At 44.3% G+C, this 26,391-nt stretch overlaps 1 protein-coding gene across 1 annotated transcript; it reads left to right on the forward strand.

Annotated features, from left to right (window-relative positions):
- On the forward strand, nt 1-25,845 carry yes1 (YES proto-oncogene 1, Src family tyrosine kinase). The gene is made up of 12 exons (XM_076745958.1): nt 1-387; nt 10,971-11,261; nt 12,938-13,037; nt 14,628-14,726; nt 15,866-15,969; nt 16,166-16,315; nt 17,604-17,759; nt 19,559-19,738; nt 20,872-20,948; nt 21,735-21,888; nt 22,282-22,413; nt 24,453-25,845. Exons 2-12 carry the CDS (start codon nt 10,979-10,981, stop codon nt 24,659-24,661), a joined length of 1,644 nt encoding a protein of 547 aa, XP_076602073.1. The 5' UTR covers nt 1-387; nt 10,971-10,978; the 3' UTR covers nt 24,662-25,845.
- The last annotated feature ends 546 nt before the right edge of the window (nt 25,846-26,391 follow it).

Consider the following 26,391-nt stretch of genomic DNA (forward strand, 5'->3'; position numbering starts at 1 on the left):
ATTCCGTCTTTGGCCTCGTCGGCTCCTCGGTCCTGGTCCGGCTATTGTTGTGTGTCTTTCAGGGCAACCCCGACCTATCAGCGGCCGGTGATTTCTGGATATTTTAACTGTTTTGCTCGGCTCTTAAACCGCCATATTAAGCGGTCTTTGTCAGCGGTGTGTCCTCGTTTTAACGGAATATAAAGGATCCCAGCGGAGGACTTTGGGCTGGTGAAGTAGTTAATCGGTATGGGACAGACGGAAGACTGAGATTCCACGTTAAGAGACTGCTTGTGTCGGCTGTTTCCACTTCTTTGGATTGTCGACGTGAAATAAAAACGTGGGGGAGAAAAAAAACCACAGGCACGCATGTAGCCGAAGTACAACACTGCAAAGGTCGCTTTTAAGGTAAGAAGAGCTCGCCAGAAAAAGTCACATTTGGTCCTGGAAGTGAGCGATCGGGGCCTTGTGGTGCTGTGACACTTGGAGAAAGTTGGGGAAATGCATCAGGAGAGTTTCCTCGGTGTGTTAACATTGTAATGAAGCTCTGACTGGTTGTTAACCCTGAACCAGGACTTGAGGATTTGGGATGGTTTGATTGTATCAGTCGAAAACAATGAGGAAAGACTTCCTAAACGTCCTGGAACAAGGCGAGATTTCTACATTTGCTCCGTTTTAGCCGTGAAATCACCAGAATCACATCAGATCACCTCTTTAACTCGTGTAGCCTCGTTTCAGATTCACCTTCGGGTTCCTTTCAGACAAGTTTAACGTTAACCACCTACCCCCTTTCTCTCTGCCTCACCCAATCTCTGTCTCTCTCTACAGACACACAATCAGCTGCTGCAGGCCTCAGCTGTTACAGGCCTTTATTGCAAGACACACTGTCTTACAACAGCTTACAAGATGACAAAAGCTCTGTAATTTAGGCCTTTTGCCATCATTTCCAAGCATGTTCTCGCCTGCTCCTATTGTGCTGGTGCAACCGTACTTCCCATATTTGCACACTCAACAAAATTCATGTGTGTAAGAAGATCTAAAGTACAGGAATGCTGTTGTACTGTCATGTTTGGTGTGTGTGTGTGTGTGTGTGTGTGTGTGTGTGTGTGTGTGTGCGCGCGCGCTCATATATTCACTGTCCCTGATTGTGCATGTGTCTGTTGGTGTGCTTATATACTCTGGTGCCACAGTAATCCTCTTCCACGGTAATCCCTCTGTTAGTACAGACCCAGTTGGCTGGACAGTCGTGTCTCCCTCTCTCTCTCTCTCACACACACACACACACACACACTCACTCACTCACACACAGCTGGAATGGAGAGGGCTGTTGGCAGAGGAGTGAGGAGCGCCAACAGGTGGTGTTGGCCGGGGTTCAGGGACTTGAGTTTAACTGGAGACAAGAAGGATCCTCGCATACTCCTCGAGTGTCCTCACGGCATGAACGAGCCTCTACACTGTCATTACAGTTTGCTGATTAGAAGCTCCAGATCTCTTAGGCCTCAGCAGCGAGGTCAAAGTCACAGCGCGACACGCTCTCATGTTGGCAGACTGAACGAATGTTCGGATCTCTGAAGGCAAAAAAGAGAATCCTCAGATTTCGGGTGGGCACAGAGAACAAGCTCTTCTATTTTATAGCTGGAGGATGCATCGTTCTCTGTCCCAGCCTCACTCCAGCCTTTGACAGTCACAGCAGGTGGCCTCCATGGCATGAATGGATTCGGAAGGAAGTGCCTCTCTCTGGCCTCCCCCCGCCGACCCCCTCCGCGCGCCGTGATTGGCAGAGATGGCAGGCTGCCCCGAAGATAAGACCGAGCTGTGCCTCAGAGAGTGTGCCAGGGAAATTACTGAGTTACGCTTCAGTAATGGTTTGCAGCCCCGGGTACCTTCTCGTCTCCCCGTGTTTGTGACCACTGTTTACGGAGCAAGTCCGCCAACTTGGCTTTCAGGCTGCTGCGCTTGATTTATCTTTCATAGCGCGAGGCGTTTCGGCCTGTAGAGATAACGCGCTGCTGTTTGCCTAAGACATGTAAAAAGAAGAATAAAGAAAACCTCTTTGAACATCGTGATGCACGTGCTCAATAGTAACCCGATGGCCTTTCTCGTAGCACGGAAGTGATCAATGGAAAACAAATCAACAACGTTGTGGTGATCGCTAAACCGTTGAAGTCATTTGTCAAGCCAAAATGCCAAACTCTCACTGCTTTCTGCTTCTCAGATGTGATTCTTTTCTCTGTTTTATATCAGTGTCAAATGAAGATTTGGGGATTTTGGGCTTGTTTGTCAGACAAAACCAAGACATTTGAAGGTGCTGCTTGCTGGAATCTTTCACTCTTTTCTTACATTTTACAGCCTGAAAGATTAATCAATAAAACGTTTTCTATGAAAACAGATTCAGCCCTGCTTTTTAGTGTTTTCATGCTTCACATCGGGTTCAATATCCTTAGAAAAGCTTTGATATCAGTGCTGATACGAGACCTGACTTTCAATACTGATTATTTATTTTACTCTGAGAGATATCAACATGCCTTTTTAGACTCTATAACTGAGCCCAGCAGGCCTTTTCCTCCCCCGGTGATGTAGAGTAGTGTGGCTACAGCTACATCACAGCTGGATGTGGTCAGGTGTGACCTGATGTGACCACACTCAGCTGTGATGGTGAATATGGCCCAGGGTTCAACAGGCTTGAGATCAGAAATATCCCTGCATGTGCAGCATGCGCAGGGCTGGGTTGATGGAGGCGTGTTGCTTCAGGTAGCGATGACACGAGGAAGGTGAATCAAGAAGTCCAGCTAGAGTAACAGATGAATGCATTTGAAATGAAAGCACCGTGAGACATGGTTTTACAGCTCTGGAAACTTATCACCATGTGACTTATTTTAGCGTTCCTCACAGGGATTCCTCTGTTAACAGGTGGTGCGCTCACATATTTGGTTGGTCAGGTACTTTGCTGGATGATGTTTCAGTGCACTTCAGTTTGTTTGTTTCAAGTTTGATTTCCAGCTTGATGCCCTGAAGACTAACAAGATGAAGGAAAAACTCCCCGCAATTCGTGACTGGAGTTACTGAATATACAGCCTGGACAAGTGCGTCAGTTTGACTGCAAAGGTTACACAAGGCTCAAAGGTCGAAGGGCCTCTCCCAGTCGACTCCAGAGCTGCAGCTTGTCTGATTTGGTAGAACGGTGGCGAGAGTGAAGAGCTGCTTCCTGTTCCTTACACAGACTTCACGGTGGTCACAGATTTCCCGTTTATACATACTGTTGCCATCGGAACTATACTTAACCATTGTTGGGAGCAGATACTCTGGAGTTCGTGTGATAAAAATAAGCCAAGTATAGAAGGAGTACATGAAGACGGGCTCATTGGACACTGTGTAGTGAAGGTTTTCTTCTCATGTAGACATTTTCTTTGCTACTAACATGCTTTTCTATGACAATTCTGAAACTTTTCACTTTGTTTTGCACCCATTGTTCCTCTTGGAACGCCAGACTTTAATCAAATTTTCATTTTCTCCTAAGAGGGGTGTCAATTCTTCATGCAATGCAGGCCTGCAAAGCTCTTTGAGAGTGGAACTGTAGGACTGGGTTGCCCCTCAGTTTAAGTGTTAATGTCAGATCGTCAGTTTCAGAAATATCCCAAGTTTGAATGGTGTGTCGTGAGACGGTTTCCGAAGATATTCAACCATCAGGCCTGCGGTTCTGACAGAGCATGCTGGCCCCTTAAGGTTAACAGTTTGGGCTGGTTACGTGTCGTGCTGGGATTTCTTCTCCTGAATGGTGTCTGCATGCCAGCTACAGCAAAAGCTTCCCTCCTGCAGCTCTCCAGCATTGTTGTATTGAGCCTTGTGGGAAGCAGCAGCCTGTGTCTCCTTAATCTGACACGGCATCACTGGCAGTCTGGAACACAGCCCCACATGTCACATGTCCTTGGATCTGGTCTGGCTCCAGCATTTGTTAGAGGCATACCGCTGCCTTTTGTGCGCTCTCATACAGTAATGCTGGGAGGAGAGTTATTCACAGATACATGGGGGAGCATGTGCGTGACGTTACTTGCATTTCGTGTCATATTCAGTGCAGCTTGTTTAGCGTCCAAATAGAGTTTGTCTCCTGGGTGCTAAAGAAATTGCGAGCACTTGAACCCATCCAAAGGGCGTTCAAATACAGTTTTGTTTTTGTAAGCATGTAAAGTTATAGCTCACGCTAATTAGCAATTTTCATTTGTTCATTTAAGTGGGACCCGTGACCCACATCTGATGAGCCTGAGGTGGTATTCACTGTGCTCCCTCGGAGCCACCAAAAGAATGGCACATTTCTTCCCACTAATCTCATTGTGTATCTAACAGCCTCATTTAGGAAACCATCAGAGAGCGGATGCAGTAATCTGCCTGTAATTTGATTTGCTGTAAAGTCGATTTCAGCCGTCATTAGTTTTGGTAAATTTGTCATAACAGAAGAAACACTGGCGGTGATCATCGTCTTCACCACAGAGACTCTTATTTCTCAGCCTAATGTTTGTCATGGAGGATTTTTCTTTCCGGCACTCAGACGTGTAATTTTCAGACAGGACTGGGGGTGGTGGATACCCACTGAGGAATGCTACAAATGTGTGTATGGATGAAGTTATCTGTAACACAACATATGCTGCTCACTGCTGTGATTGTGTTTAGTTGCTGCAACAATAAGTGTCCATTCATAAGAGCTGTGGTTGTAAATCTGTCCCTGTCTACTGAGGCATCTGGGTGTTTTGAATATTTAATTGGAACTGTTGGTTTGATTGATTACTGTTTTTTTTTTTTTTTTTGGCTCCACCACTGTAAGGACAGTGTGTCTGTGCCCTGATTAGCATTTGTGTTGCTCAGTGTTAGCATGTGTATGGGGTTGTATAGTTCAGGGGATTGTGAGTGTGCTGGGCTCTGTGGGGGAGCGCCACAAGGTACTTTCTCTTCTCTCCATAACAAAAGGTAGATGTGACTGACAAAAGAATAAATCGAAGGCCTTTCTTAGTGGTGCTAAACAGGAGGGGTGGTCTTTTCTGTTCTTCAGAGCACAGTTCTCCACTGGTGGTTCAAAAGCGATTTGCTCTATGAAATGTTTTGTTGTTTAAATCGAAATTGTACATCAACGTTTCTTTTTTCGAACATTACTTTTGACAGACCAGAACCAGAACCTTGAGGATTGAGATGGTTTGAAACAGCGAGTTTGGTATTTTGGAGATTTTGAGACTGGGTATTGATCCGATTTTGGGATCAGTTGTGGACACCAGCATCATGTCAGTCACTGTTCCTAAATCCTAAAAAGTCTTCTTCTTTAACATCCCCAATTGTCCCCAAAAGTCCAGTGTGTTTAGTGACATCTAGTGGTGAGGTTGCAGATTGCAACCAAGTGAATAAAAGTGCGAAAGGCCCTCTTTAGAGCCAGTGTTTGGTTTGTCCATTCTGGGCTGCTGTAGAAACATGGCGCTGTTACATGGCAGACTCTGGATCAGGACCTGCTCCTTCTGTAGACATGAAGAGCTCATTCGCAACAGTTCTTATTTTCAGATGATTATACTCCACAGAAAACATACTTATGCATATTATATTTTAAAGAACGAGCTGTTTGATCTCTGTAGAAGCAAGAAAGTGAATTATATCAGCAAAATAAGACGTTCTTATTGGGGTTTTTTTGTTATTATTAATGGCATCCTTTTTGAATTATTAACAAACCACAGTCTAAAGTGATTTCCCTACATCGATTCTGGGTTTGGCTGTAGGCCATGTTTGTATTTTGAGCCAACAAGGAAGGGATCCAAAGTGAGACTTCTGAGTGTTGAACTATGTCAGATCATGTCATCATTCATGGACATTTTAAGGGAAAATCCTCTGGGTGCATAATGGCCAATCATGAAGGAAAATGGAGTTTATCCCGTTATCCGGGCTGTAGTTACATGACAGAAATCTGGGTCCCTGAACAGAAAGTGAAACTGCTGATAACTGACTCTGCTCGTCCACACAGGTTTTGAAGTCGCCCACACGCTGATCCACATCAAGTCATGGTGCCTTGATCCTCACTCTAGTTGTTGATCCTGATAGTTGGCTTAATTTTAAAGCAGATATTCCACATAGTATTAACGTTGAGGGACACAATCTGTGTACTTACAGTCATCGTGATCACCAGTAGTCTGCTTTCATCAGGATTAGCCCCCGCCTGGAGTGTTTGATTCCAGGACACGGTGGAGGATTTGAACCATTGATACCCTCTTTAAACTCGGCTGACACTCTTCCGCTGTGTTTCCTTTCAGGTCACCATTCGTTTGCTGTGGCATTAGCGTTAAGGTCGGGCACTAAGTGTTTGTGGCGTTTGAAAACACGTCATGGTTGACATGTGGTCGACAGGATGAGGTCAAAGGTGGAGCTCATGTTTGTGTTGGCTTCTGCTCCGATATCCGTGGCTCCAGCTACGATGATGTGGAAAACATATATTTGTGGATTAGCTCAGCCTACTTATTGAGATATTGCACAATACAGTGAGCACCAGGAAGTTCAAAGCACTTGACTTGAGCTGCAGCTAATACTTGTTTTCATTAACTGTTTCTCAGACAAGTATTGTCTCAAATAACCGTGGGGTCTGTGATTGCGATGATTTGAGCTGTGAAGAATATTAATTGTCGCTGGTGTCAGATTAACAAAGAATCAAATGGCAAAAAGCACCCAGATGACCCATTTTAGTATTTTATTGTTGATGTTGTTCTAGTTCTAGGATTTATTTCTGAGATTTCCAGGTTTATTCTTTCTTTCTTTTATGTTCAGCATGGATGTGACACTTGTTTTTAGCACTCACTTAACTCCTCTCTGCACTCTGCATTACCCGCAACATTTCTCTTTGCAGCTCTCAGTCTTGCAGATGTGTTCCATGCTGGATCGCATATTATCCAGATTTAACAAAAGGCCAGGAGTGCTGCTGTGCTCGCAGAGGTCGCATGCTGTTGCCACCAGCTGTTATTGGTTATCCTGTGTGTGGTAGCAATCCTGCGGAGGATGTCTGGTTTCCGGAGTGGCTGTAATCTGTGGACCAGTTAGCTGGCCAGTGGACACGATTTCAATATAATGCTCAGATTGTGCTTGGATTTGTTCAAATCTCACCTTCATTCACCTCTCTTACAGTTTATATGAGACGTGCAGACACAGAGTTAAATGCAAAAATACTAATAGACTGACTGTCTTATTTAGCTGTTGAACTGAGGCGACTGTTCATCGTCTTTGTGAAGGATGACTGTTGGGTGCAGCGTCAGTCTGCCTCTCAGACTGTCCTTCCTGCTCTTTAAATTTCCCCGTTTCCCTTTATGATAATTCATCTCCAGCCAGCTTTCTCGCCCCATCTTTCATCCTACTGTCTGTTTCCGCTACCTCAGCATTGGCTTTCTGTCAATGCCATTTGTTCATGGGAAGAAGTCAATACACCATCTGTTTTAAAAAGAGTACATCCATAGATTGATTGTTGACCGTCATTAGGTTTAGCTGTAGCGCCGCCCTTCACAGAGCCAAGCTCCTCGTTTCAGGAGAGGCCAAATGAATTGTTTTCTTCACCAGGGGATTTAGTTTTAGATCCAGTTTGACAGAACAAAGAACTGCCAAATCAATATATCATCACAGATTTCATCTTTAGGCCCTCACTCAGCTTGTGGAAGAGTGACAGATCAAATGTTTTCTGTGAAGACGAGTTCAAATTATGACACAGAACGTTAGAAGTGAACCCCAAAGAGAACAAATATGAATAAAAATGTCAACAATGGAAGTTGTGTGTTGGGTTTTTAATGAATCCTTTAGTAACTGTTGATTGTGTTTCCATGGACGCAAAGATGCTGTCATTAATAAGGGCTTAACGGTAAATTGCTTTTATATCAAATTGCTATCGGAGTGTCTTTTTCAAATCACAAGCAGTTTTAATTAGAACTTAAAGCATTCACGTCTTAACAAGCTGAACGACATTTGCTAAAAGTTAAATGTCAAACATCAACTTTGTGGTCATAAAAACAGTCAGTTGTCATTATAGCTGGCAAACTTAGTGAGCCGGAGCTAATTAATGAGAACTGTGAGCTGGCCGAACTACAAAATGAGAACTGCTGGCTGCAGTCTGGTTAATATGCTTTCTGCATTGGGGTTCCTGCAGTATTTATGCTCCTTGACTAAAAAACACCTCTCTGAATCAGTTTGCTGTCTGGAAATATGCAATTAATGTGTCATTTTGCTGTTAAAAAGACCAGAGAGAGTCGAGCTGATGGGCTCACATCCTTTTCTCACAGTTAGCGTTAGCTGTCAGCCTACTCGACTGGTGGGCAGTGAGCAGTGTGGAAATCTCTCAGTTAAACTGTAAAGCACATCATCTTGTTGTTAAGCTCAACACCTCGAATTTGACACCTCTGTGATTCAGGTCTCTGACGTAATTTGTCCTGTCCTGAGAAGCTAACATTAGCTCAAGCAGCTAATGTCAGAAACAAACCAGAGTCCACTGCACAGAAAACCACTTTCAGAACACACTGACCTTAAAATACAACACTGAGAGCTCCAAAATGTTTTTTACTGAGGCAGAGTCAACATGCTTGTAAATTTGAGGCTCTCAAACTGTTACTCCATGAGACAAAATCAAGCTGCAAATGAAATACATAACATGCAGATACTCTCAAATATTATCCAGTATTTGTAGACAAAACATGTCAAAACATTAAGTTAAGCATGAAGGAAACTAGAAGGGCACTTGGAGAGCATATCTGCATCCACTGTATCTGGATGTCTTTCCAAACTATTAGAGTAGTTGCATGATGTGCAGATTACCCCCGAGTGCTCTGTAACAACTGCTTTCTGTGTGCAGTTTGAGCAGCTACGTGTGTCAGCTTCCAAAAGCATTACAGGAACACGCAGTCGTCATATTTCTACAAATGGCTGTTTTCTCACTACTGAACTTCACTACCGTCTACCAGATTCTTTAGATGTATTTTATTCAGCCAAGGCCAAACTCGCAGTGTTAACGAAAGTGAAGAATAATTCATGTATCCACCCTGTGATTTGGATTCGCTCCAGAGTCTAATGGATTCTTGCTACACCCTTCCACCAAGTTTCACGAGGAGCACTTTTTCAGTAATCCTGCTGACAAACAGGCAAACAGGCCAAACTGTACTGAAAAGTCTACCTCCTTGGCAGCGGTAATAACCAAAACATCAGATTTAGGCGACTGCAACATAGAAATATGGTCACATTCGGTTGAAAGTAAGAGCAATCCCAGATAGAACACACATTTACCTGTGGTAGTAGATAGGTGACAGGGGACATGGCCACTGTGGGCCACAGGGCTGTGAAGTGTGTCCTGTATCTGCCTCTTGTTTTTTGTCTTGGCTTTATTTGCCCTCTCTGTATGAATGACAGCAGCACACACCTCTGTTACAGATACCAGCCGCTGATGGACATTTGAAACTATGCTGTAACATTTTACAAATGCCAGGATGTGAGTCACTGACAGCGGATCAGTCTTGGAGTTTAGTGTTGGTCCGTCGTGCAGGGGCAGCCCGTTTTATTGTGTACACCTGGAAAGACAAACAGAACTACTTGATAAAGAGGCCAAAGGTGACAGGAAAAACGAGCAAACGGAGCAGGACCTGTCAGCTCAAAACACACACACACACACACACTCATAAACTGACATGCATTCATCTAGTACTGGATGCTCTTCTCACAAGAATGACTTCTCAACACATTAAACATCATCTTTCCTGCTTGAAGGCAAACAGTGCCTGAGCCAAAACATTACTTCAGAGGAGAATTTTTCTTATCTTTCTGTTTATGTGAAGTAATCTGGTCTTAGTCCTCTAAGTACACCACGCATGCACACACACACACACATACACCACAGGGTCTCATATATCAGAAAGCTCAGGAGGGGAGAGCACTGACTCTTAACACCGACGGGCTTTTTGCCTCTCACAAATCTGTGTCAGTGATAGTGGGATCACAGAGAGTTAAAATGGCCATAGGCTGTAATAGGATCTAGTTTCGAGCTCGGCTGGCTTGACAGGCTTTTGTTGAGACTTGTAAAGTCATATGAGGTCATCCGTTGGCTTGCAGCCTTTGTTTCATGGGTGGCAGGGTTGTGCCAAGACCCCCCAAAGAGCTCCAGGCTAGTATGAACAATATCATAATTACTTTTCTCCATTTGTGACACGAGCTCAGCCTCATGACAAAGCAAGAGATCCAGCCTTTCAGGTTCTGTTGTTCATTTACACACCAAAACACCACTTTGAGTTTTGGATGCCAATTTATTTTGAAGTGTTGAGATCACATTGAAAGGTTGCTGGCAACCTTTTAAGGCTGGGACTCACATTGGGATTTTTGGGCCTGTGCCAGGCTGGACCAGTTGGTGCTGGTTGGACAACATCACATAGTGGGAAATATAATGATTTAAGCAAAACCAGGCCATTATCGAGAACAAACAGTACAAAAGCTTGGTTGCTCCTGTGAAGTTGATTCACCTCCAGCTCTCTATGCAGAGCTGTGAGGGTGTTTGTGGCGCATGGATCTCTGTTCATAAAGGAACTCACTATTTTACCTCCATTTCTTTGCCCTGTCCGTGCAGCATGAATGAAAGCAGACTTTGTGTTGGCTCTCTGTGTCTGTGTTGGTATAGCAACGCAACAAGATATAAACAAGATGTAATTTGTGTTCTTAGAGGATTTTGCGAGCTACCTAGTGGCGCAGCTCTAATCATAGTCTACCTGTCGTTCAGTGAGTTGAAGTCATTGTTAAAGACTTAAGAAATCTGTGGGATGCCTCGTCTTTGCAGGTTTCAGTATTCTCTGTTCAGAGATTTAAACCACTTGTACAACAGGCGTCTTTTGCATACGTCCTGTATTAAAATGGGGAAACTATTTTTCCAGTCTTACTTCAATCATAGTGCCTGATTTGCATGCATTCATTTGCCAAAACTCATTGTTAATCAAATCTTCCTTTTCCTTCTCCCCCTGCAGGCTCGACGATGGGATGTGTCAGGAGTAAAGAGGACAAGGGTCCGGCGCTGAAGTACAGACCCGATAACTCGAATGCCACGCCGGTCAACACCCACCTGGGCCACTACGGGCCTGACCCCACCCTGATGGGTCATTCACCAGCTATGAAGACACACAACAACAGCTACAACAGTCACGCCACAGCCCTCACACCCTTCGGTGGAGCGTCTTCAGTCATGACGCCGTTTGGTGGGGCCTCCACCTCCTTCACCTCAGTGGCTGTGAGCAGCCCCTTCCCAAGCGTCATCACAGGTCAGTTTGTGGAGAGGATTTAAGGCTTCACAGGGAGACTCATGGGACCAGCAGCGAGGGAATCTGCATATCTGAGAATACAAGGCTTTGAAAGTTTCTCAGCATGAATGAAATGTTTTTTATTATTCAAAATAATTCGTGAAACTTTGTGTCCTCGAGCCCCTTCAGAGAACAAACAGATATGCAGAAGCTGTGCTGCTTTTTAATAGGATAGAAATCAATCTCAGAACCCATCGGCTATTGTCTCACAATGATTTAGCCTCCGGGGACGTCAGCCAGTGTTTGAGGGCTTGTGGTGCAGCCAGCGGATATAAAGATGACAGCTATCTGGGCCAAGACTTCCTCCTCCATGTGCAGGTCATTGATTACAGTCTGATCAACAACTTGACTTTCAATCTCGACAACAATGTTTTGACTAATAAGAAGGTAAATTGTCCTCAGACGATAGCAGATTGGTTCTGAGATTACATTTCGGGCAATGCAATCAGCCTTTTTTGCTCTCCACATGGACTGTTTAAGTGCATGCAACCAAAGCCCACTGGAACATGATTGGTCAACACTACTTGAACTACAAACAGAACACGTCCAATACCAAAACCTTGTCCCTTGCCTGCAGATTCTGATTCATCTGTTTATAGAGATTCGATATAAATGAACCAATTAGCAAAACTAACAACCTGACACTCCTGAAACATTTCCCTCCGTCGTCTAACATTTCATTCTGTTGTCATTAAGTGCAAATCAGTGTACAGCTTTAGAATAAACCCCACTGAGCATGTTTTATGCACAGGACGTTATGAGCAGCAGATGTTATGCAAATTAGACTGTGGAAATGAGTCAGCCAAAACATCAAGGCCAAAGAGAAACCCAAAATAGGTCTGTAATATGGGAAGCAGTGCAGCAGGCGTGGCGTCTCCGGAGCCAGAGAAAACAATTCCATCCACTGAACTCAATGGATTTAGCCATGCACGTTAAAAGTTTCTATTCAATAACAGTTTGACTCAGAGTAACTTTTTGATTAAGGATTTGTTAGTGAAAAGACTGACGTGAAAAATAATGATGCGGTTCCGGGTCGTTAATGCATCATAGATTGGATGGCTAAATTATGCAGTAAATGTACACAGCAAAGAATGATGTTTCCTCCCAGTGCACGCACACGCACACACACACACACACACACGCACACGCACACACACACATCCCCTGTCCCACTCTCTCAAGAAGGATAATCTGGCCTGAGGGGCTGCTGCAGATCTAATCCTGCCCGTTCAATTTCCTCCTCCAGATAAACATATCAGAGTGCTGTTGTCTCGCTGCACTCTGCCACCGCAGACCGTGGACAAATCAACTCTTCTCATTATGTAGAGCAGATTAAGTGGCACCAATTTGGAGTGACTGACTTGAGGCGATGCCGCAGGGTTTGGGAACAGTGAAAGGAATATTGTGTTTCCCTTAAAATAATTTGGTGTTCAGAGAGCTGGTTGTGTTTTCAGTCAAGGCTCTGAGGGGCAGGAAGTGGAATATTTCGAACAGAAAGTAGTTTTGTTCTCTGATTCAGTCTTGATTTGTATTAGAATAGTTGGGGGAAATCAAAATGACTGTTTTTTTGTCGTTATTCTGCTTCCATTTGTTTTCACTTGCTAACTCCATCAACGCTCCGTTTCTCATGCTTTCAGGTGGCGTCACATTTTTCGTAGCGCTGTACGACTACGAAGCGAGGACGTCAGATGATCTGTCGTTCAAAAAAGGAGATCGCTTCCAGATTATCAACAACACGTGAGTGCATTTGCTTTTTACGCTGAGAGGCTCCTGCTGCGCGCGCGTGTGTGTGTGTGTGTGTGTGTGTGTGTGTGTGTGTGTGTGTGTGTGTGTGTGTGTGTGTGTGTGTGTGTGTGTTTAATCCCTCATTGTATTCAGGTCTGATATTAAGGCTGAAATCTGTCTGGGTTAATGGATTCCTCTAATGGGCCATCTGTTTAGTCCCCATCGCTTTTCAGATCATTCCCCTAGTTTCAGGTATTACATTTGGGTTACAGTATAAAACGTTCGTTCATTCAGTAAAATAAGAGCAATGCACACGATAAAATAGATGTTAATAATGATGAAACTTTTACAGATCCTGTATTCAGACTCCAACAGTGCACTGAAAATGTCCCTGAAGGTCAAAAAAGGTCCCTTTTTTTATCCCCCTCAAAAATTAAAGCCTCAATTTTCCTCTATTTTGTTTTTTGCCATTTAGGTCCTTTATCTCCAGAGGTGCATTTCATCATCATAATACTAAAGCAGATAACAATAAATGAGGATGAAAAAGGACATTCTCCTCCACTCATTCCTCTCCACCCACTGCTGCAGCATTATCTTTTTCCCCGTCGTGCACAGGTGTGAAAACAGGCAGAGCTCCAAGAGCCCCACAGATTCATCGCACATGTCTTCAGACAGTCATTTTGCCATCTGCTTTCAGAGAGGAGGTGGGAGGAGGACCAGTTTGCTCAGTTTTTCAAAGGGGCCAGGAGACAGATTTACCCACTCCTCAGATCATCTACTTTGAATTTCAACTTGAACAACTGCTGTCAAGCCTACCAGACGCCGTGGCTGCACGTGTGCTTCCTGTGACTGCAGAGCTCTAGAAAGCTTTCAAACAGCGGAAACTGAGCTCATATCATACAGCTCTGAGCATATTTTAAAGTAATTCAGGGACATTTTTTCCAAATTATGTAACTAAGTATATTTACTCAAGCATAGTACTTCAGTACAGATTTGAAGTTCTAGTACTGGAGTGTTTCCATTTTCTGGTACTTGCGCATCATTTTCATTTCAGAGGGAATATCACACTTTTTAATTCACCTCGTTTATTTGACAGCTGTAGTTTCCAGATTCTTTTAGATTCAGGCTCACTAGGCTGATAAAACATCCATCATGTCGCCCAAAGAGATAAAAATATCCAATATTTCTCAAAGATCAGAGATGCATTGCTTCATCAGTGTTCATTTCATCCATTGATACATGTCAGTCGAGGGCTGTTGAACAAGTGCTTTTCCTTTTCCTACTTTGAGGACTTTGGTTGATATTTAATATGCTTTTACTCAAGTCCGATATTGAATGCAGCACTTTCACTTGTAAAAATTGTTTTTCCAGTATAATGTCGCTACAGCTACTCACTGCTTGACGCGGCTTAGAAACCGCACCCCCGATATGATGACTTGGATAACTGACGCGGTTGAATGACGCACGCTCTGACCTTGTTCCTTTTCTTTCCTCGGTCACTTTTACACCTTCAGTCTTCTTTTCAGACAAGCTGTGTTTTCCTTTCATGCCTTTTGATTCTGTATTGTGTGTTTCTGATTTCTAATGTGCGTCTCTCTTCAGGGAAGGCGACTGGTGGGAGGCTCGCTCCATCAACACCGGACAGAAAGGTTACATCCCCAGTAACTACGTGGCTCCAGCCGACTCCATACAGGCTGAGGAGTAAGAGCTCGTTACCTTTTCTAACTCTGTCTGCCGCCATCTCCGTCATCCTCCCACGTTTCTTTTTTCTTAAACTTTTACTTTCTCCTCCTCATTCCTTTCGTGTTTTTTGCCTTGCTCCGGTTAGTTCTCCTCCTCTGATTACGACGACATGATGCGGCTGGGCGGTCACACATTGTGACTAACCCGTCATGTACCGACATGGCAGAGAGTCGAAACAATGGAGGCCTGTGCGATCGCCGAGAGCCGGTGGCATTCCCATTGCTGTTCATCCGGTGTGACAGAAACGTTCAGGGACTGTGCTGCTTTTAGACAGTTTTGACCTGGTTTCTGATTGGCTGACGGACATTTTACTAATACTCGATGTTTAAACAGCTCATTAAAAAAAAAAAAAAATAGGGTGAAGCAGCCAGTTAACTTTGCCTTTAGTCTAAAAGAGTGACAGCAAGTGATCGACAGGATTTTTTTTGGGGGGGGTTGTTGGATCCTTCTCAGTTTCAGTCTGGAAAAAAAAAAATATGCCTGTGAGGTGAGACAATTCAACATGACTGAACTTGTAATGATGCCTCGGAATAGATGGTGTGCTCTTTAAAAGAAGACAAAGGCGAGCTCGATTTTAAGATTGTTTACAGCTGTGAGCGAAATGTTTTATTATTCAGAGCAACGGGAACGAACCTTTTCAAAGCGCCCCTCAATGTAACGAGCTAAAGATGTATCGCTCGGAGCAAAGTTAATAACAGCCTGTAATTATAGTTGTATGGTCTGAATTATTTTGACTAAAATGAGATTTCATGCTATATAGCTGCGTCAGTCTGTCTTTGAGGGGAACCACATATGAACCACATATAGTTTCCTGATGTTTAATGTAAAATAACAGTGAATATATTTTACAACCCTGATTCCATGAAAGTCTAGTTGCTTTGTAAAACATAAATAAAACAGAACCTGATAACTTTTTGACATATGCTCAACTGAAAACAGTACAAAGACGATATGTTTGCAGAAAGGATTTCTAAGACTGATGGAAAACCGGAGCCATATTTTTACTCCACAGATGAGAACATGCTACTTGTTGTGCAGGATAGCAGACTGAGGGCTCCTCCTGTGATCTGACTGTCTGACTTTCTCTCCTTTGGCAGATGGTACTTTGGTAAAATGGGCCGCAAAGATGCTGAGCGTCTCTTATTGCTTCCAGGGAACCAGCGGGGCACTTTCTTGGCACGAGAGAGTGAGACGACCAAAGGTACAAAGATTTAATTGCAAGACTTGATGATAATACATTTTTGTTCTTATTCATATATGTGCGAGCTGATAACTGTGGTTTTATTGCAACCAGATGTTAGAAAAGTCACACATGTCAGAATATCCGTCATGGTGTAGAAAGTCTGAGATGCATGGCAGATTTGAGAGATCTAACTTCATCTCTGTGGATTTTAAAGGGGCCTACTCTCTGTCTATCCGGGACTGGGATGAGGTGAAGGGAGACAACGTCAAACACTACAAGATCCGTAAGCTGGACAACGGCGGTTATTACATCACCACTCGGGCCCAGTTTGAGACACTACAGAAGCTGGTGAAACACTACACAGGTATGCAGCCTGCAGACAAATTGTTGTTTACAGCTGGACTGCCATTCTTACTTGGAGCAAGTTTGAGTTATCTGGACAAACATGCCGATGCTTATTATCGTCATTTGTGCATATGGTTGTGTTTTTGAAGTGTTTCTGCAGTACATGTAGGCTCTGCTGTTGTGTCATTTGATATTTTAGCTGAAAAATTCAGGAGAAAATGCATTATTCAGCTGCTGGTCTGTAGCTGGGATATGTATTGAATATGTTTTACAGAGCTGTTATTTATTTATTTCTTCCTGTGGTGATTCTGAAGCGGTGCTTTCACTGACACGGCTGTGGATCAGTAAACACGACAAAGTCCCCAAAAAAAAGCAAAACCATGTTAAGCCAAAAAGAGCCGTGAATATAAAAATGTCCCATAAAAAAGAGTCTTAAGCCAGCTGTAATCTGCACAGTATCGATAAGCAGCTGTTCCTAAAATCCCCAGAGGACTGTCACAAGAAAGCGTGGCGATGATGTAAACACATGCAGGACAAGCTGTTTATGAAAAACTTTGCAGTCAGACTCCCAGAAGCAGCGCAATCCATGAAGAAGAGGATGCTTTTTGAGTCTTGACATTTGATTTTAGGTCTAGTGTTGTTGACCCTGCCCTGCTCATTTCCCATAATTCATGTAATTCACTAACTGCGGTGCTCTTAGTAATTGATGACGGGTAAATTCAAAGCTCTGTGCTCCTTTATGCTCCTGTAAGTGTAGCCTTCAAACCCCAAACACGCAGAAAAGGTTTGTAACATCTTACCTGTTCAGTGGCTTGAATACAGCAGCCTGGTTTTCACTGCTTTGCCCTCCTCTGTGTGCAGAATTCAAAAGGGATGTTTCACATGACGGCTGCTGCTGCTGTGAGCTGCTGGCGGCTCTCGTTGTGCCTGAAAAGGCTTCGATACCAAAAACAGCCCCTCAATCTTTTTGCTGCTGAAATTGAAATGAAATTGAGTTCAGCGCGGTTCACGTCATTGTGGTGAAAGTAGCAGGAAATTTGATTATTTCTGAAAGGGAAAAATAACGGTTTGTTCTGTGAGGAATGACTGTGGAAATGATGGGTCAACACTGCTGTGTGTTTGCTTTGCTGTGGTTTGGTTGTAGTTTGCTGTTGCTGTCATGTCCTGATATTTTATTCATCACATGTTCACAGTCCACCTGCTGCAGCGCGGCTGTGCTTACTGCTCGGATCGTGTATTAACTCCACGCTACTCGGTGATTGTGTCTTAATTAAAGCTCCTACTTTGTTTTCCTCCTGTGTTTCCAGAGCATGCAGATGGTCTGTGCTACAGGCTGACAACTGTGTGCCCCACCGTCAAGCCTCAGACTCAGGGACTAGCCAAGGACGCCTGGGAAATCCCGCGAGAGTCCCTCCGCCTGGAGGTCAAACTGGGCCAGGGCTGCTTCGGAGAAGTCTGGATGGGTGAGGCGCCATTGCTGCTATGTTTCAGACACACATACGTGCATATCTGCTGTGCATGTTGTGTTGTAAAGTGGTTTATGAATGAGCCTCGGAGCCACAGAACCTGCCCCCAACAAATGCTTCCATTATTAGTAATAGCTGGAAGCTTGGTGGCGTAGTGACCACTTGTGCTGTCTGTAGCTTAATGGACAATACTGCAGTACAGTTAACTGAAGGGAAAACAGGGTATATGTACCATTTACTGCTCTCTAACAGCTGACTGCAAACCAGGCTGCATCTTTATTGTAGATCCTTTTAAGCCACATTTCTCACCAAGCAGTCCAGTCCAGGTCAGTCCAGTTCATTGCACATTAGAGCATTTATTTACCAGATATTTTTCCATCCTGTTTTTTAGTTACCCTTCTTTTGAGGTACCCAGCACACTGATCTGATACGTGAAGTTGGGGTTAAACCACTGCAGTCTGCAGTAGTTTCCCACGGAAACAGAAAATGAAATAGACTTTTTGGTGTGAAATTCAATCCATGATGAATCCTTCATGACGTGGGTGCAGGTTGAATCAGATTTGTGTGAAATCTGTCAGCAGAACTTAAACAAATAAGGAAAACCAGGTGTGGCTGGTTTAGTTAGCAGCTGCTGAAGGTAGATTCAGGATCTGTCCTGTCAGGACTCACTGAGATTAGTCCTCTGTCAACAGCACACTTAATGTTTGACTCTGACACTGATCATGAATTAATAAAGAACATAAACAACAGCATGGACATATACGTACGCAGCCATTAGGCCTCACATATAGAAACAAAACATCCACTCTACATTATTTACTACTCATGTAAATTTAATGTAAAATAACCCAGAAGCAGCAGATGCTCCGAAACCGAGTTAGTTTAAAGAAATGATTCACATTCGCTTGAAGTTGAGTGGGACTGATCTCAGTAAAGAGCTGCCACACTGGCCCACATACTGATGTAAATGCTGATTACTGATTGCTGTTGGTTTGCACGCTGACACACACACACGCACACACACACACACAGCTCAGTAATCACAGGTCACCTCCTACGCTTCACTTCTCGGGCCTGCATGTGAGACGGGGGCCTTTCAGCGAGCACGACGCTCTTCTTTCATCACTCAGTCTTTCATTAAGCCCGGCCTGCAGCAAGCCTCGACCTGCGAGCCTCCGCTGTGCAATCCCAGGAATCCTCTCCGTCGCTCCCTGCAGCTGCTTGTTCCTGATGGTTTTCTGCTCAGCTACAACTTTCTCCCGAAACTCCCTCCATGGCGACGTTTCGTTTTTTAAATACATTGCGTTTCACTGGTTGACCGTCGTCTTTCTCCCATGTCCTCGCCACCGCATGTGATTATTATTGGATGTTAGCATTGCCCTACTTTATCCTTCAGCTTGTGTGTGTGCGTGCAGTTTGTTCAGCATGATTCATGAAGGTCAGCCTTATGACGGAAGCAGTCGAGCTCATTGTATGTAAGCAGGGCGTGAGTAAGTGGCTCTCGACCAGGAAGTGGCTGATTATTTAAGCTGTCGTGCTCTTTGTCTCCCGAGCGGCTTCTTGCACGTGGGAACAGAGCCAGAGATCACTGGCACGGCCGTTGATTTTAGGATTGACTTTTCCAATCACTTAAAAGGGGTCAAAAAGTCTTAAATGTACCTCGATGTTTTGGCATTACAGCATGTGTCACTTAATAAATTGGAAATGTCTGAGATGATTTATTTAATCAATAGCACCTTTCAAATAGCGATGCTGGTTTATTTCAAACATGAGTGATCGTTTTGGTTTTCATTCAGGCACGTGGAATGGCACCACTAAGGTGGCTATCAAGACCCTGAAGCCGGGCACCATGTCCCCAGAGGCCTTCCTGCAGGAGGCTCAGATCATGAAGAAACTCCGACATGACAAGCTGGTGCCTCTCTATGCTGTGGTGTCCGAGGAGCCCATCTACATCGTGACAGAATTTATGGGCAAAGGTAAGGACAGGTGGACGCACCCGCTTCTGCTAATTCACCTGCAGATTCTGCCAAAACACCCACCTTCAGGGCTGTGGCCAAATAAAGTCACCAACCAGCACACAGGTTGAATCCCTGGAGCCCCATATCCAGTAACATGCAAATGATTTCTTATCAGTATAACCTCGATTTAAACAGGAAAGGCCATTGAAGGCCAGCTCTCTTTTCGAGCACGCCCTGTTTACAGTTCAATAAAAGCACCCAAACGTTACAGTACACATCAGCAAATTATATAACAAACAGGACATCATCATCATAAAGGAAAACGCATGCTCTCACGCAGCTCTGTGTACTTTAAAGGGATTTAAATTGATTAAAAGAGATCGGCTCATCTAATCGTGCAAGCTTCTGCAGATCGTTCCACTTGTGTGTGTTTCCCTGACTCAGAGTTAACGCAAGGGCCAAATAGTCTTGGGACCTAGAGCAGCGTGAATATGTCTTTGTATCTATAGATTCAGTGTGAGTCTACAGTTAAAAATACATATAAGATGCCCAGGAAGTTTGCCAAGAAGTGCTTTGTACATAAATAGATCAATGCTGGTTATTTAGTTCTCCCTCTAAGCATATTAAAGAAACAGACCTCAGTTCAGCGTACTGGGATTAGCTAACAGCACCGTATCATCAGCAGTTCTGCAGCCTTTGAAAATCACATTTACTTTCCAGCCTCACAATATGTTTTTACATCCAGTCGTTGCATCACAGCTGCTTTAACTTCAGCGAGGGAGACTGAAGGTTTGCCAGATAACATGAAACTGTTGAAAACTCTGCAGTTTAGTCAGATGTCATCACTGTCCTCTTCAATCATCTGAGCTAAATCTGTATATAATAACAGGAAAAGTCTTTAATGTAGAAACAGTTTGTGACCTGTTGAACTGGCCTGGAGCTCGAATTAGAAGTAGAATAAGACAGTCTATGTGACGGTGAAGTAAAGACATCGAACAGAACTGAACTCATGATCTTCACTCACGTTGCCTTCAAGTGCTTTTGGTTGTTTTAATGTTTTCTGATGCTGAACTGGTGCTACATTTATTTTTGGTCTTGCCCAGACAGACGTATTGATTCTGCTCGACTGTGCTCTTCCTTGCTCTCAACAGGTAGTTTACTGGACTTCCTGAAGGAGGGAGATGGGAAATACCTGAAGCTGCCCCAGCTGGTGGACATGGCTGCACAGGTAGGGTCTGAATACGAACACAGAAACTCGCCTCAGCTCACCTTACCTGCCCAGGTGCTGTTTGAACTCTGTGTGCAGGAAGGAGCCTCATGCTTCAGCAATAAAACAAAGAGAGCTGGATGTGGGCAGGGTGTGTGCAGGAGTGTGTCACTCAAATATTCAGTCCTTGTGAGTAAGGGTTTCACTTTGTCCTCCTGCTGGCTGTCATATTTATTTAACAATGCTACCTGACGTCTCCTCCTCCTCGCTGTATGTGCCTCCCCTCGCACTCCTCCACTTAACTGCCTGCAGCACTTAAACGCTGCTCATCAGAGGCCACTTGAGCTCGCTGGTTTGGTCACCTACTGTGATCTGCTCTTAATTCGCCACTCTCCACGCTCCCAGGCCCCCTCTTCTCCTCCTCAGTCAGCCGAGTGGAAAAGTGTTTGAGAATGAGAGCGAGGCAGGATGAAACCTCGAGTCTCCCCCGGGGGAGCTGACAGCCACAGTGAGGAGATGTTGGATAGTTGTGTTAAAGATTTAACCCGACTGTTGTCGCAGCTGCACATGATCTCTTCTCTTCTTTGCCATTGTTCATCCTGCATTAAAATCTGGGTCAAACAGTAGATCAGTCAAGTGTGTCTTTCCTGGATTGACAGCTCACTGCAGCTCCTCTTCATTTGTAGTATTCACAAGTGATATTTGCAAAAGATTCCGAAATTTTCTTTGGTTGCATCCTGATGCAATGGGTTTGTTTTTTGGTTTTTTTTTTACCCCTCCTGTCTGTCCCGTCCAATCCCGTCTCAGATCGCAGACGGCATGGCCTTCATCGAGAGGATGAACTACATCCACAGAGACCTGAGGGCTGCCAACATCCTGGTGGCTGAGAACCTGGTGTGCAAGATCGCTGACTTTGGCCTGGCTCGGCTCATCGAGGACAACGAGTACACCGCCAGACAAGGTGTGTGTTAAGACCACGCGCACACACACACACACACACACACACACACACACACAGAGGACTTGATTGGTTACAAATAGACTACAAATGTATTCTGAGGCCTGAACGCCGACGCTGAACCTTCAGTTCATCTCTTGGCAGAACTGCAAACAAACACTGGTCTTAAAACAGTGAGTTAATTGATCAGTCCAAAGCAGGAAAGTCAAACGTTCTTTTGTTCCAGCTTCTTACTTGTTGTTTTTCTGTGTCTTATGTGAGATTGCACTGAATATCTTTGAGCTGTGGATTGTTGGTTGGGCAGAAAAAGCTGTCAATAATGAAAAAAACAGTAGAAATAATCAGCTTTTTTAAGGCTCACTCCTCCTGCTTGACCCTTTATTTTCTTTATTCCAGGTGCTAAATTCCCAATCAAGTGGACGGCCCCTGAAGCAGCTCTGTATGGCCGCTTCACCATCAAATCGGACGTCTGGTCGTTTGGGATACTACTGACTGAGCTGGTGACAAAGGGCAGAGTACCGTACCCAGGTAATGTGTTTCCTGCGCTCCCTTTCATCTTATACAGGAAGCCTTTTCCTGCTTCTCTTGAGTACATTGCTCCCAAAGAACATGAATGGAGTGTTTTCAGGTTTCCCTCATGGAAAACGGGAATCGTCCATTCATTTTTGCCTCAGGATAATTCCACCACGCTGGTCTGATTCCTCATCATTCGAGGCTTTTAATAGTTTTTTCTCACACATGCGGATCAGAATAGAACTGCATGTTGCTCATGTGGGTCAGCGCAGATGTCTGATTATTTATCAGTGCATGGGAAAGTACCCCTGACTCTCTCATGCACGTCTGGCCCTTCCTGTCGTCTCGCTTCTGCCCCCTGCTGTCTGAGAGCGGCACCGCAGTGCGTCTGGTGTTGACACTGTTGGACTGGCACTGATTACAGAGCGTACCATATGGCAGACTTAACCACCATCTCTTGTCGAGGGCCATCTGGCTCCTGTGGCTTTCTTGGTTTCAGTGCAAACCGTTCGGTCTAATTAATTCACCTCAGAGCTGCACATTCAGGGGGCTGGAACCCCCCCCCCCTCTTTTCCCTACATCAAAATTGTAGTATGACTCACCAGACATTTGTGGCTCTTGTCCTGCTGTGCTGCAGTCTTTTTGTGGAGCTCTATTTCTGTTCCCTAGCTTGATAGCGTAGCGGCAGTGTGAGGCAGGTATACCAAGACTGCATACCAAGCATCCTGCATGGGAACACATCATCTTTATTCTGTTTTAGCCTGTGTGTGTATATATAGATAACATATACTCACTCAGATATATGACAGGCGTGTTATTAGAGCCTCAGGTTTTCAGATCCAAGACATAAATCACGCTAACACCTCAGTATTTGACACTCCACTATCCTGGTCTCAGCAGTTGCTCTGGGCCTGTCCTCTGTCCCAGTGTGAGATAACCTGATCCCCACTCTCCCACAGAGGGATGGAGGCTGGGGAGGGGGGATGCGGCTGTGACCGTGCCACTGACTCTGTGTCATAACCTCTTTTAGCTGCAGTTGAGCTCCCCACGGGGCCGTTTCTGAGCCATGTCACAGGGTTCAGATCACTGTCTTCCTGTCCTGGGAAGAAATCCACGGCGCTGGTGCTCTGACAGGGCAGGAAGGGACCAGAAGATGAAGCACTTCTGTTTGGTTTCTCTTTGACGTTGTTGCAGTCGATGAGTAATAAAAATTTCATTAGATACAAACAGGAATTCCTGTCATTTCGTATGTGAGCCAGAGACGGCTGAGACATCTTACATTTAGAATTACATTTCATTTACAGTATTTTTGCCCTGTGTTTTAACCTTGGAGATGACTCTTAGAGGAAATAACAACCCCTGTTCCACCGAGGTTGAGTTTTTTCACAAGTTGTTTGTGTCTGCATTTTCATGCTGCTGTCAGCTGCATGGTGCCATCATTTTCTACGGCTTCAGGCTGCAAACTGGGTTGTGTCCTAATCAAAAGCTGCACCATTTTTCTTGACCGGAAAACTCGCCAAAGGTTCTCTCAAATAAAGCCGTGACGAGCAGCAACCAGCAGGCTTCAGGCTTCAGAAGTCACTTCAGCGAGTTTTATTCTGTTTACACAGGAAGTGAGACCAAGCACACACTTGTCATCATCACGGAGCCTTCAATAATTGCGCCCTCAAAGTTTTGTCCCCCCGTCATCGGATTTGAGCGAAACTCTGTCACCATGTTCAGGAGATAGCAGCTGGTGTCTTTAGTGAGCTTAATGAGGTTCGTTCAAAGGCGTCTTGAGTTATCTGCAAATATGTGGCAGGTTGCAACAATCAATACAGCACTTCAGGTTTTGGTTAATCCTCGTCCCCAGAGCATGCACCCCGACATTGGTGAAATTCCATGGGTCAGTCTCGAAATGCATTTTTACACCATCTTGACAATTCGCCATGTCTTTGAAACATTTATTTCCATTTTGCGTGCATGACCACAGTCCTTTCAAAATAAGGTACTTCTGGGTAGATCTGCTGTACCGATGCAGTCCGTTCACATCGTATTTCTTGTGTTTCTCACAGGTATGGTGAACAGAGAGGTACTTGAGCAGGTAGAACGAGGTTACCGCATGCCCTGCCCCCAGGGGTGCCCCGAGTCCCTCCATGAGATGATGAGGCAGTGCTGGAAGAAGGAGCCGGATGAAAGACCGACCTTCGAGTACATCCAGTCCTTCTTGGAAGACTACTTCACAGCCACGGAGCCACAGTACCAGCCAGGCGACAACCTCTAGTTTGGGGGATTTGTGGGCGAACTCTGGGGTCATACAGAGGTACATCAGTGGAAATCAAAGCTTGGGACAGCAGAACTTCAGCAAACGAGAAAAGCCTTGACGAGGCTGCCGAGAAAGAGGTTTTAATGCTACAAACCAGTCCACAACCACACTGGTATATCTGCAAGTGCAAGAAGCAAATGTTTTGGGAGGTAGAGGTGTGTCCCTTGTGCACCCGGTGACCAAATGTATGGGGAGGTGTCCATCTGTGCAGATTGGTGCTGGTACATTAAGCTCTGGGAACCCTGCTGATCAGAATAATCCGTACAGACTGGCCACAACACTGTGATCAAAAAGAGAGGGATTTCCTCCTAATTTCAAATTAATGGCTACTTGCAGGTGCAGTTTGTTTTTTCACTTTTTTAAACGATAAATGCCCCTCCCCCCTTGTTTTTTTTTATTTCACATCACAATTCTTTGATATTGGAGTCAAGATCTTTTATGTACATGAGCTTGGTTTGAATATGTAGGTTGGTAAGTATGTTTTTTTTATAAGTGACCAGCGACTGTGGTTGAAGTATGTGCTGTGACTGTAAAGCTTTGCTGGAGAACGATGAGATGAGTAAGAGACAGGGGTGTAGTTTATGGATGCAGGAATGTACTGTGCGATCGGAGAGGATGTACATACAGTATGTGCATAAAGATGTATTTTTAGCAGGTGTGATCAGGTGGATGAATGCGAACATGAGAAGTGATTTGCACGGTTCTTTTTAACACGGTCACTCGAATGGAAAATCATGTCGATTTATTACGCTTTTTTTTTTTTATTTAAACAGGGACTTGAAATCATAAAGAGGTATTTTGATAATATACAAGTGCAAAAACATTTTTCCTGTTTAACATTTTATAAATGTTTCGAAATGGACACTTCAGCTGTGAAATTTAAGTCAGATTGAGTTTGTTTCTGTCGGGAATTAGCGTCTTGTCTTTTGTTCGGTGCACAACTCTGATTGCTGTAAGAGACTCTAACATATTTCTGTGTGTTGCACACGTCTGCACAGGCTGAGATGCAGTAGATGAGTAATCTCACAGTAGATGGTCCAGGAAGCTGTTAGATCTGTGTGTTGAGTTCACATCATGTAAATCATCCATGCAGCTGTAGCATTTCTTTCTCCTCTCCTCAGTAAAATGCCACCAACCTGTGACTGAACGCGCCTTCAATGTCTTCACTTGTGTGTCTGCTGGAGGGAAAGTTTCATCCAAAGCCAACGAGACAAAAAATTAATTTGTAAATGCAACTATGCAAAGTCGACCCATGAAGTTTTATGAAATGAGAAAGTGTCAAATGATTTCTGCCTGTGTCAAGCTCCTCTTATGTTTTGTTTTTTTATTATTATTATTATTATTATTATTTGGATTCCCAGTTGTAGAGATGATGGATCGCTTCTGGAGTGAAGTAATGAGAACCAGACAGAACAAACACTCTGTGGTCGGGTCACGACGTTAGTGCTTTCATAGGTGTTGAGACTCCAAAAGTCCAATCGTAAGTTCTTAGAGGTACTTCCACTGTCTGTCCGGCGCTTCGTGAGGGGACATTTGAAAAGATGTGAAAGGCATCTTCTCATTCAGTCAGTAAGCTTCAGGATTGGACAAAGATGTGAACATTTTTTTGTATTTCTTTGTGTGCGTCACTCACGAGAACCTAACATGATTGTTGATGGGGCTTCATCTAGTGGGAAGATAATGAAATT

The sequence above is a fragment of the Chaetodon auriga genome, chromosome 12 (assembly GCF_051107435.1).
Source record: "Chaetodon auriga isolate fChaAug3 chromosome 12, fChaAug3.hap1, whole genome shotgun sequence".
NCBI lineage: Eukaryota > Metazoa > Chordata > Actinopteri > Chaetodontiformes > Chaetodontidae > Chaetodon > Chaetodon auriga.